Here is a 12313-nt window from a genome sequence, read left to right as displayed (position 1 = left end):
GAATGTGCCAAAGCAATCGAGAAAAACTTTAACATGAATTCTGATGCTGACTCTGTTTTATGATTCTTCACAGTTCAGGCAGGGAATCCAGAAAGACTGTCTGTCACATGTTCCTTCCCCTGCTAAAGTACAATATTACAATACGGCCCCCTCAGCTTGGCTAGTTATCTTGTGGTGCTAATAATGCAAGGGGTGTGAGTTCGATCCCCAAAAGGCCCAACTGCTTTGGAGCTGGTGTGTGGCTCAGCAGGTGAGGACTCTGTACCTGTGATTGGAAGGTTGCTGGTTCAAATCCCAGGGTCAGCAGAGTGATGTCACCGCTGGGCCCCTGAGCGAGGCCCTTAACTCCATTGTACTCCAGAGATATCACTTTGTATAAATGAGCAAACTGATATTTAGCACACTGTCTTAAATCAGTGCACGCCCTTTACATTCGAGTATGATACACTAATACTACATACTCCCTGACAAAGAAGGGGATCATACCAACATACCAGTCAGAAGGAGCCTTCAGAGATCCTGCCCCCTCACCCTATGTGTCTATGCTTGTGATGTTTCATTGATATGTCATATAACCAGAAATGCACGTGACTGGTGCACAAGTATGCATGTGTTATATATAGCGATATGGCTAATACATACTGCAATTGCATGAAGGTTAAAATGCACATAACAATGCAAATACACATAAAACATTTGCACTGTTACGGCAAAAAATTGCCACGCATATCGCTTTATACGACAGTTGCGTACTTGCGTACCAGCTACGTGCGTCCCTGCTTATAACCTTAGTTTATGAGAATTCCTATTTGGCTAAATCTCTGGGGTCACTGTTGGATGGCTGTGGAGCAGACAGGGAGGCAACACAGCGAAGCAGGCAAGCTTTTCAGGGCGAGGAAACTCACAGTGTCAATTAATGTGAAGGTAAATGTGTATACTTACACCCACAAAGGAAAAGCAAGCAGATCAACAAAAAAGAGAGAAGAATCATGCAATGTGTTGAGTAAAATGGACACGAAATACAAAACAAAAATCTCAATGACATTTGACTTCTTCACTAAATTTTACTATCCATTTCCTTTTTCTTAATCTGATATTTTAATTGTGTAAAAAACGCATTTGTGTAATAATTGTGCGATTGCAATAACTCAAAACATACTCAAAACATAGTCTATACTCTAACAAAATGTAATCAATTAAATTCACAATGCCATTGTAATCATTCTGTATCTGATGTGCTGGTAAATAGTTTCTACTGTAACTAGCTACAGGCAGTGTTACAGTTTACTTTCTATAAATTATTATATAGGTACAGACTTCCAGTACAGTGTACAGTGTATGAAGAGGTTCCGCTGTAGCTAGCAGTGAACAGCACAGCACTGCAAGTTATAAAATACTGCACAGGCAGGACTTACTGATGCCCTTAATAATCATTCTGGGGGGAAACGGCGGACAAACTGAGCTGCTGACAGTGCTGATGTTGACTTTTGGGACAGCCACACTTGCAGTACTCAGCCATGACCTGTGCCCTGCGCTCACACGTCCCGCATTCTGCCACTGCATTTCTTTGCCACAGTTTGAGAGCACAAAACGAATGCAACAGGCTAAATTAACATTTCGAAGTCAACTTTGCCTTCCTGAGCTTGGTAGGGCATATTTTAGTAAGTAAGTAAAGATGACCGAAAAAGGGATCCCTAAGGTCGCCGTTTCCACGTAACTAGCCTGGCTGTGAGGCGTGCTAGCCTGACCCTAACATCCATCTCTCCTGTACAAATAGCTCGGGATGCAGACGGCCCTTCGACTGCTTCTGCGTGGATTTTACGCACTGAAACAAACAGGATTATGGCCGGGCCGGCAGACTACGCAGACGCATTATAAATCCGGCTTTAGATTTAAAGACGCAGTCTGACTCCTCCGCTGATCAGCCTGGGTGTCTGCTGGAGAGCCCTGCGCAGCCGGCCCGCCTTTTTTGCAGCTGCTGCTGAGCCTCTCTGGGGTGAAGCGGTGAGCCCTTTCGCTGCTGCCTGCACCTCTGTCTACACGGCTTGCTCTTCTGCAGCACCACTGGGGCGTCGGCCAGCCCAGTTGCCAGCTACCACACATTCCTGGTACGCAGCGCCCTCCCAAATCGTACAAACCTGCACCGACCAATGGAGCTGTCCAGAAAGAGTCTGGAAGCTTCGACAAAGTGCACAAGTCTCATGCTGCCAATGGGTTTTTTTTTTTTTTAGGACTATTACTGAACTGGCATAAGCACCATAAGAAACTCGACAAGTCCGTCTGCAGCCAGCACCGACTCTCAGGTTCCCCATATCTTCAGAGTTAAGTCACTCCACAGATATCGGCAAAAATGTGGAGCAGAACTGAAAGACAAAAATGTCATACCTCTGGCAAGCTGCTTCACACCATCTCATCAACAGATGGTCATCAACGCTCTGGTCATCAAGCAGAAGGTCCAGAAATAGAGCCGCGAAAATGCCGGGCTAAAGGTCAAGTGAGCACCTGCAGCAGGGCGGAGGGAACTGGGCCGTCGCTGCAGCGACTGAGGATCGGGCTGGTAGGGCGAAGTCCAGGGGTCACCTGACACATGGCTGCTCACACCACTCCACATGCTGGAGTGTCACAATGTCAAACAAAGTGCTACAAGCACAAAGAGACTCTACAGGACACCAAAGGCAGACTAGGCTGGACTGAGTTATACATTGTGCCAGGAGTCCCCACCTAGTACAGGAGACACTCTAAGAACAAATTAGGAACTCAAACTCATTTAACTGAGCCAGAAAGGCAGAGCCAGGAATTGAACCGATATCATTGGAGTTTTTTGGCCACAGTAAATGTAAATGTGGCACAGGATCAAAATGATACCTATCAGGAGGATGGTTTTAGTTTCAGGTTCAGTTAAACAATGAATTCTCAACCCTCACACCCAAACAGTCAAACACCTGTTACCAGAAGCATCCAGAATAACCGGCACCAACAGCATGCGCTGCCAGAATGGGGAAACCCCTCTGCAGAGATAAAACAGCAATGATCTTCGTCAAGAATGCATTCCATTAAAGCGAAAGTCTGGGACTGCAAACAAGCTTCAGGCGGAATTGCAGTGATCCGAATCATCCAGAAACACAGCTGTTACACTGATGTTTGAAGCCCTGCTCTCTCTATCCTCGCTTGCCGAGGAAGGTGCCGATCAGGTCTGCTGCCCTTTCATCACACAACTAACTTTATTCAAATAAGAGAGCGACAGAATGTGGTTCAGATGTGGCAACAGTGGTTGGTTCAACAGACAGGCCCCGCGCCCGTGATCGGATGGTTGCTGGTTTCAATCGCATAGTTGGAAGAGTGGTTTTAACATCTGACCCTTCAGCAAGGTCCTTAACCGCCAGTGCTGGCCGTACCTTCTGAATGCATGTCGCTCGGGATAAAAGCATCTACTAAAGAAATAAATCCTTAGGAGTGCTTAAGACAGCCATATGAAAGGGAATTAAGTTATTATTCTCTGTGGAAAGTCTAGAAGTCTATATTCTTCTAAACATGTTTGCCAGTATTCTGGCAATTGCAGCCTTACAAGTTCTCCAATGACCTTTGTTACTTAACATTTGTCTATTTTCTAAATAGATACAAGAATCCTAAAAAGAAAATAAATGGTGTAAAAAAAACATAAACACCATGCTTGCTCTGCACGTCCCTGTCTGGTTGGTTGACAAACTCCTGTGGCCCAGATGCAAGTCAATAATATTCAAATCACTTATGGGTGATGGGTAGCGTTTCCAAGGAGATGAACAGAGCCAAATGCAAGGTGTTTGTTCTTGGTGGGGGGGGGGGGGGGATTCGTTCAGAACTGCTGTCACAGCACTCAGCGCCGAGGGACCATCGGCGAAAACAGTGCCGGCGCAAGCGACCCCCCCCCAGAAAGAGCGGTGTCCTCATTAGCCCCTGATCTGCTGGAGGGGAAATAAGGCAGAGAGGCGTTTTTAAGCAGACAGGGCCACTGACCTCGCGAGTGTGTGTATGAGGCAGACAAACGACATAAAGGTGGACCACTGGGCTGTGCTGTCCAGTCCCCGGCCTTCAGCAGACAGCCATCAGTCTGTGTGCTACAGCTCTGAGAGCTAAGGGCCCGAAATCGGGCTCAGTCCGTGTAAACATTTTGTCTTCTCGTGTCCCAGCTTGCAGCGTGTGGTTCTGAAACTGGTCCTGCATGACACCGGAAGGTAAACAAATTCAAGTCTCGTTATACCTCAGCGGGAGCCCTCTTTTGTCTCCTGAGCCTCCCCAGCCCCGCCCTCCTGCCCAGACACTCCTCTCGGCCTCCACATTCCCGCCGACACTCCTAAATATGCCTGCCCTTGTCTTTGGGGTGACCCCTCCATTTGTCTCTCACCCTTCCGGGCTGGATCCTCACGCCACGCCCCCTTCCCACCCTGCGCCGCACAGAACATCTCCAGCATCATACACACGCAGCACGTTCCAGCACCCGGGGCCTGCCGACAGAAATGAGGCTCCGCCCACTCCTCTAACTGCCCTCGTCAACGAAAAAGGTTTCATACCTTGATCATCAAATGAGTCAAATAGAGCTGATCAATCACTGAGGTCGAAAAACAGCCAAAAATGCCAATTCATTTAGGCCCTTAAGTTGTGAGTCACAGTGAAAAGACGAGACGGTGCTTGTGCATAAATGCAGCTTCAACTGGTACAACCAGCCTGACGCGGGTGAAGATGCTGTGGTGAAACACCTAACTAAACCTAGGGCGGCTGGTTTGGGGGGGGCAGCAGCTGTCACCTGTAGGTGAAGGCAGGGGATGGACTGTGCCACACGCCAAGCGAGTGAAGCAGCGAGATAGAGGGCGAGGGATCCCGTAATAAGACACCCTGACCGCAGAGAACATGCGGACAGAGCCTTGGTAAGGCCCCCTGGGTCATATTCATTCATATTCATCTTTTTTATGGGGGGGGAGGGGTCCTGGCAGCTAAGAGTCAGAGTGCTTACGCTGTCCTCTTGAATGAAATGACGATTAGTCACCATTAGTACAGGTATATCAGAATGCACCTTTTCACATCTGCTGGACCATATACACATATACAGCTGAGAGCAAAGTTTAGGGTCTGAACACAGGGTCAGCCATTTATCCATCCTTGACGTGACTATTCAGCAAAATATGGGATTTGAACCAGCAAACTTCCGATCACAGCAACAGAAGCCTAAGCTGCTGAGCCACAGACCAAGGCTTGACTTAACCTCCTAAGGTCATCGGTTATCTAAAAGGGCAAGATCACATGGGACTGAGCGCACGGGCTATGCAGAGTAATAATAATCACGGTTATAATGCCTTTCGGATGGCTCTCTGTTGATCCTTCCCTGTAGCTACGCAGCAGGTGGAATGAAGCCAGTCTCCATGGCAATCTCAGGATTCCTGCTGCACAACAGACCCTGGGGAGGGGGGGGGGGGTTCATGGCTGTTGCATGTTCCTCTGAGCGCACACAGGCGTGCAAGACAGCCTCCTTCGCCCGGCCGCAGACCTGGCACGGGGTATTGGTATGCTGAGAGGGTACTGGACGACACCAAACCCGTGCCACGAGGAGCCCCAGGCCTGCGGAAGCTCCATCAGTCACCATCTGCCAGCAGGAGAATTTTCCGGAAACAGGAGTCCGCGATGAGGCGATCGCCTGCAGGACGCAGGATGCAGGCAGCCAAGGAGCCCAGCTTCGCCATTAATAAAACGTAAAGTTTAGTGACCTGAAATCGAGGGCCTCTGCTTTGCTGATCACCATGGAAACCAAGCGGATTTGCCTCTCGTGGTCGTGACGCTAGGCCAGGTGTGCCAGACGAGATTTGTCCTGGGAGTGGGGCGGCTCTGACGTGCCTTGTGACGGCAGAGGGTCAATGCACAGATGGGGAGTTATGGGGGAAGGGAGATCCCATGGGGATGTGAGGGCTGGCTGCAGCTCGATAGATACTGCCGTGTCGACCTTCAGGAAAGAGAGGAGGCAGCTCTCATGTCACCATCCAATCACATCACGCCCTTGGGCATCCTTCATCTTCTGATTTTCACACTGACGTACCGTTCCCAAAATCTATCATTAATCCTGGCTTGGCTCAGCCACGATCCGAACACGGTACACAGAGCCACATTAATCACAAAACCAGTACAGTCACAATAATCCTCTCAACGTCAGACAAACACTCACTGCATCCTCACCATCTTCGCATTACAGAACTGACACGTTCAAGGTCACAACCTTTCCCGTCATCACAGGGCCTCCAGGTAACTGGGGATGACTACACAACAGATTCAATACTGATGTCCAAGACTCCCAGATGTATTATTTAGCAGATCCTTTATCCAAAGTGACATACAGTTGAGAAAGCAGGGTCAGACAGTGTCTGTATAATGAGGATTTAAGGCCCTTGCTCAAGGGCACAACTGTGAAATCACTATGCTGACCACGGGATCTGAACCAATGACCTTCCGACCCTGGGTTCACTGAGCACCACGCCGTCCCATTCACAAATGAACACAAACCGAGATCTTAGGCCATAGGTGGTGGGGTTGTAAAGGGGCTCTACGTCGCAGAGCACTGGCCAGCTTTCTATGTTTTCCCAGCATTCAGTGAGGCTCCGCAGCCCTACACCCTTGGGGGGATGTAGGTCACACATAATCTGCTCGTCTAAACAAGCAAGGTACCCGTAGATGCTGCAGACAATAAAAAACGTGCAAACATGCAGCCTCTGCCGGTTGTTATGGCAATTGTGGACAAGAAGAACATCCAACTGCATCTTCTGGCAATTGCCCAGGACACCCAAGGAAGGATCCGAGGAATCAATAGCAGCATGCTCCTCTGCATTTTTGGCTGGCACCTGCTGATACCCGTCCTAGTATTACACAAAAAGACTGGCTAAATGCGTCCCTCTCGCCGGACGCCCAGTCTGGGTGGAATATGACCCAGAGACTGACCCCGCCTTCAGCGTCAGCCAGGGGAGGGGCAACAACCACATATTAACAGTTTTCTGGAATGGCTTTCTATGATGCAGCACACTGTTTATTCAGGGGGCTTGCCAGTTTAAAGGCGGGCAGCCCAATGTGGGGCTGGACGGTGGATTAAATGCATGCAAAACCAGAACCCCAAGCCCAGGCCCCTCCCAGCTAATGCTAACACTGACAGCCCTGTCTCACCCAAACAGTGACACTTGTTCAACGAGCTCTCAGTAAATTATCCCATTTCCTCCCTGTCAAAATCTCTGCCTGACAAACTCTATAAACTGGGCAATAAAGCACATTATTTTTACTAGCACCAATTTGGCCATGTTTGAAAAAAGCTTTTTATTCGTTTTTGTGTACAAGTTTGGTGTATCACAGTGAGTCTTAGTTGGTTTGTGATTTGTAAATTCAGAGGTACACTGTTGCATCACACGGCACTACAGAGTAATTCGGAACGTATCTATGTACATACAATAACTGCACCGGCATAGTCAATGACTGATGTTGAAACGTTCAGCGTGCAGCGCGGCCAGTGACTCGATCCTCTGCCAGCATGCGGTGCTTACAGTTAATTTCGAAACGCTTTTTCATTCTCCGTAGGACTGAAAATATTTGTAACCTACTACTTTTTTCTTACTCTTCATCCTATCGATGCACTCGCCATCGCTCACGCAAAAATCCCAAATAGATCAATATAAAAACAAAATAATAAAGGCTTTACAGACATTAAAACCATCTCCACTTGTCTATGTTAATGAGGCTTGTGAAAATAATCAGTTTGTCTTGGACATGCGCCACTTGATAAGAGACCCTCCAGAAGCACGACCAGTCGAAAAGCCAGGGTGCCGTTATACTGGCCGTTTGCATGTAACTATAGCCTGCTCCCTATAAGTCAGTCGTTTGAATATTGTTAATAAATTGATTATATTGTATTATCATCACTAAACGGAGCTTTCGAGTATGGAAAATACGATTTAAAATAAAAAAAATACTCTACCTACAATCTGTATGCAACATTGTATCCATAAACTGTTTCCGTGTCCTACATATAAGCATTTATATAAAATGTATCCATGAACCGAATTTCCGTGTGTTACATATACTCATATATATTTATTTTAATTATTCAGTTTCGCTTGAAATTGACGTCATACACTAAAGCTTTAGGATTCTTATTATAATTTAATATCAGAACGAATTCTATTTAATCGAAAACACTTATACTTAATAACTGTTAATTATTTCGTCCGCCGTTATCGTGGTCTATACCCAACACCTTAAATATATAGATGGAGTGACTCACTTCTCGCCCGACGGCTCACCGCTGCCTCCATCACCGGCAACTACCGCGCCTTCGGTCTTCGTGCACAGCGCTCGGACTCCGGCTGGGGGGCGCAGCCATGGCCGGTGTCTTCCTGCATGGAAGGACTTCACTTTTGATACCACATTGACATCGGGACAAGCGGTACTGAAGCTGTAGAAGACGGGTGATGACGCCTTATTTCTGCTAATACTTGTCAATGGACGCTTGAGGCTGGAACGAAACAACTCCTTCAACACTACCGAGGACCTAAACTGTAACATTTCAATCCGTTCAAGCTGATTTGATGGAAACGTCCTCGTCAAAAAATAATTCCGAGATATAAAAATTTTAATACCGTTTCTCAACAATCCCCGTAACGTACAAACTCCTCACACGCAACGTGCGCAATGACTTGTTCAATGATGCATCGCCGCAGTTCAGCAGACAAAATGCTCACACACATCCCTTCGCTGAATTCAATTGGTGGAAATGCCGTTACCGGTATAATATATTGGCACCGTGATTGGCTTATTTCCCCGTCCGTCATCTTTTGTCCTTGCGTCATATCTCTCAGCCAATGTCTTCCCTTGATAGCGGTAGCGAAATTGCTCCCCTTCGAGACGAAAGGCATTCAGGATAGTGAAGGACATCAGACGGGGCCGATAAACACGTGGAGCTGCCCAATTCCTATAATGAAAGCTGTGGTATATAATAGGCTTTTAAGCTATTACACTAGTCTTATATCCAAAATTCTGAGCCATGCTATTCCTTAGCTAAATGCTAAATGGAAACATAAGATAGTGAAACATGTAAAATTTCAGTTTCAATATAACTTTATATTGATCTGTTTCATGTGTTTAAAAAGAGTCATGCATATATATATATATATATATATATATATATATATATATGTACACATCGGACAATCGGATACAACCATTTATGAGTTTTATCTAATTTCAAAATAAAACACGCACACGCACGCACGCACACTAGTGCAGTCTCTCTGCAAACTCAGTAAGCAATTACGTCTGTGTCACACCCAGGAACCGCTGCTATGTAATATTCGTGAACTTGCATAAATTTGAGCTGCATAAATTTACATGTAAGTTAAGAAAAGACATTAGATTCCCATCCCTCCTCTATCATACATGTCTCTTATCCAGCAAAGAGCCACTGAGCATAGAGCCTGTATAAGGTAGTGGGGAATTTGCAGATTTGAAATGTCCCTCGTGGCAGGTAAAATGAATGAGAAAGAGTAACGATGTGATCTCACGTACACCTTTGGATCAGCCTGTGCTGTTTCAGATCCTTGTTCCGTAAAAACCTACAGGAAAACACGTTGGTTGCAAAGCTTCAGGGACTGTCCAATTGATACATGGGAAAACTAACTAGATTTTTTTTCTCCTTCTTTTTTGGAATATTTTTTTTTCATCCTTTGTTCAGGCTATGAGTCACAGAGGCACTTCTGGGCAAGGAAGTTAGTGAAATGCCGCAGAGTTACACTCCACTAACAGTAGAATGACTGCAGGTCACTCACTTACGGTGTTATTGTAGCCATTTTCTGTGCTGAACATGGATTGCTCTTAGCAGATCTCCACGTGGCAAACCTACCACTTCTCAGTACGACGATTACAGCTGTCATAGTTTAGATAAAAATAATCAGTTATGCATTAGATAAAACCTTCGCAGTTCCCCAGTAAAAGACTTATACAAGGCTGGGATTTACAGAGGAATAGAATTTTCCTGGAAGACAATCAATACTAGCCGTGCATTTTCTGCCCATGGTAATGAGGCACTTTAGTGGTGAGTCATGCTCTGGGAAGTTCTACTTCCCCAAATATCTAATTTTTGGTTCCATCTGACTTCCAGTGCCGGCCAAAACAAGAGGTCTTTTCAACTTGGAATTAACTCTTTACTTCCCCCTTATTTTTCAAGACAATTAAGCAAGACTCAATATACATCTGATAGTGTTATCTGGAAAGTACCTGGAAAAGTGGGAATGGCAACGAGGACTCAACAAACGCAATTTCAGTAGCAGGCCTCTCACTTGCTGTTCTTATTCATGTCAGCTTGGGCAACTCCAAAGAGGAAAGTTTATGTAACTCAAGCCAGTTCTGATTCTGTAAGTACAACCCACATATCTCAGCCAGTTATTCTCGGGGCGAAAGATATGTTTTGCCAGCATGAAATTTGACGCAATGATAGAAAAAAATAGGGGTATTTATAGAGAAACTGGTCACCCACGTAAGCTTTGTTTGTAGCCAGATAATTATCGACACATCCCAATGAAATTCTCTAAAATGGATTTTAAATAGAAAATCGAGGAACAGCACAGGAAATTATCTAATTTAGGTGAGCTTCCACCCGGATTCCAATTTGGTTGCTGCTAAAAAATGAAGTTTATTTTGTAATAAATGCAGGAGCTGTGTGGACAGATAATGATGCCAATTAAAAGCATCATTACTTTAAGGACCTGGGTTAGCTGACTCCAGTTATTTCTGGTCCGCCCATCACATCCTGCCATCAGGCGGTACAGTGGCCACCAACACAGGTGCTGAATATCTTCACTCTAGAGGTCACGTATGTCACGCACAGCATGACACATAAACTGCAGGCTCGGTACTGAATCTTAAGCGTAAAGGCTTTCCTGTAATCCTCTTGATATCCTAGTCACCATAGCTCCGGTAATCCATAGAGAAAGCCCCGCCCTTTCAGAGTTACTTCGATGGTAGAGCCACTTCAAAACTATCCAAAAGAGATGCATCTTATAATATATAAATAGCTGCACCTTACATCAATCAGTCTGAAGATTACTGTGATACATGAAATAATTTGTATTGTTTTAATTAGGTTATGGTGGTTCAATGCATCTACTGAAGGGTTCAAGGGATTAGACGGTCGGAAAATGCACTGAATCTATAAAGTGAATTTATATGCCCCAAGTAAGAATGGGGTGTATAAATTCACTTTATAGAATCAGTGCATTTTCCGATCACCTTTCATATATAAAACATATGGTGTCACAACATGGACCGGGGAAGCAGGAGCAGGGAGACGGAGAATCGGAGAACGAGGGATTTATTAGGAATCAACTCTACAAAGAACACTCAAACATGCAACTTTAATGACAGGACTGGGGAAACGTGCTTTGACGCGGACTTAAATACATTGGACTAATCAACTACAACGGAAAACAGCTGATAACACGGGGATTCCACACGAGGTAGCTAGGGAGCATGGCACACGGGAAGATCTGATGAGCAGGGCATGACAATGTGGATTTGTGAATGTCACACATAACCTTCAGCACCCAGGTTGCTCTGAGTCATTTACTTATTGTCATCAGTGTAGCTGAGGATAGGTCACGAGGCGTGTTTTTTGTAGGTTTTGGGGACAGCAAACATTCATTTCCACATTCTTACATTCATACTATGATTTATACTGCGTAATCACAAGCTCTTTATACACCTTTCTGCTCAAATACCTCTTCTGTTCAGTTTCACAACCCTGAATATTAGACATCTTTCATAATCTTGAATACTACAACGTTAAAAAGTACCTTAAATATTAAAGAATAATTGTGCCTTCTTCATAAATATTAGGCCACACTTAATATACCTTTCTTCTGTTATTGATCATGTGATATGCGCCTCGTGACGTATGTCAGCTGGTGCTTTGAAACCCGTGTTTACATGTACACAGCAACTATTCTGCACACCATTCCATATTCAACAACAACAACAACAACAACAACAGCAACAAATAAAATGACTGCGTTGGTAGTTGTTTTCCTTGTATGCTAAAATAGATTTTGTTTTCGTTGATTGACCAAAGATTTGCTAGTAAAGATCTTTTTTTTCATGAGGTAAACTACTTAAACATGTATTTTCCTTTACAGGGCGTCATTTCCTGTACAGAAGTGTATATGTAGTAAAATACTGCCACTTAGTGGTACATTTTAGGTATGCATTACGTTTTTCTGAGAAATGTACCAGACAGAAAAATGTTGAGCATTACATACTATACTTC

At 45.1% G+C, this 12313-nt stretch overlaps 1 protein-coding gene across 3 annotated transcripts in view; it reads right to left on the bottom strand.

The window, feature by feature from the left end:
* The window catches only part of LOC111845416 (glutaminase kidney isoform, mitochondrial-like), a 36144-nt gene extending 27405 nt beyond the window's left edge, over positions 1 to 8739 (bottom strand). For 2 of the 3 annotated variants that reach the window (XM_023814823.2, XM_023814824.2), the window contains exon 1: positions 8282 to 8738. In XM_023814823.2, coding sequence (XP_023670591.1) covers positions 8282 to 8562 — 281 coding nt within the window. In that variant the 5' untranslated portion in view covers positions 8563 to 8738. Of the gene's footprint in view, positions 1 to 8281 lie in introns of all 3 variants that reach the window. The other variant, XM_023814825.2, reaches the window with a different exon arrangement.
* Positions 8740 to 12313: the final 3574 nt, after the last annotated feature.

This window comes from Paramormyrops kingsleyae, chromosome 16 (genome assembly GCF_048594095.1).
Source record: "Paramormyrops kingsleyae isolate MSU_618 chromosome 16, PKINGS_0.4, whole genome shotgun sequence".
Lineage (NCBI taxonomy): Eukaryota > Metazoa > Chordata > Actinopteri > Osteoglossiformes > Mormyridae > Paramormyrops > Paramormyrops kingsleyae.
This window is presented reverse-complemented; position numbering and strand designations above follow the sequence as displayed.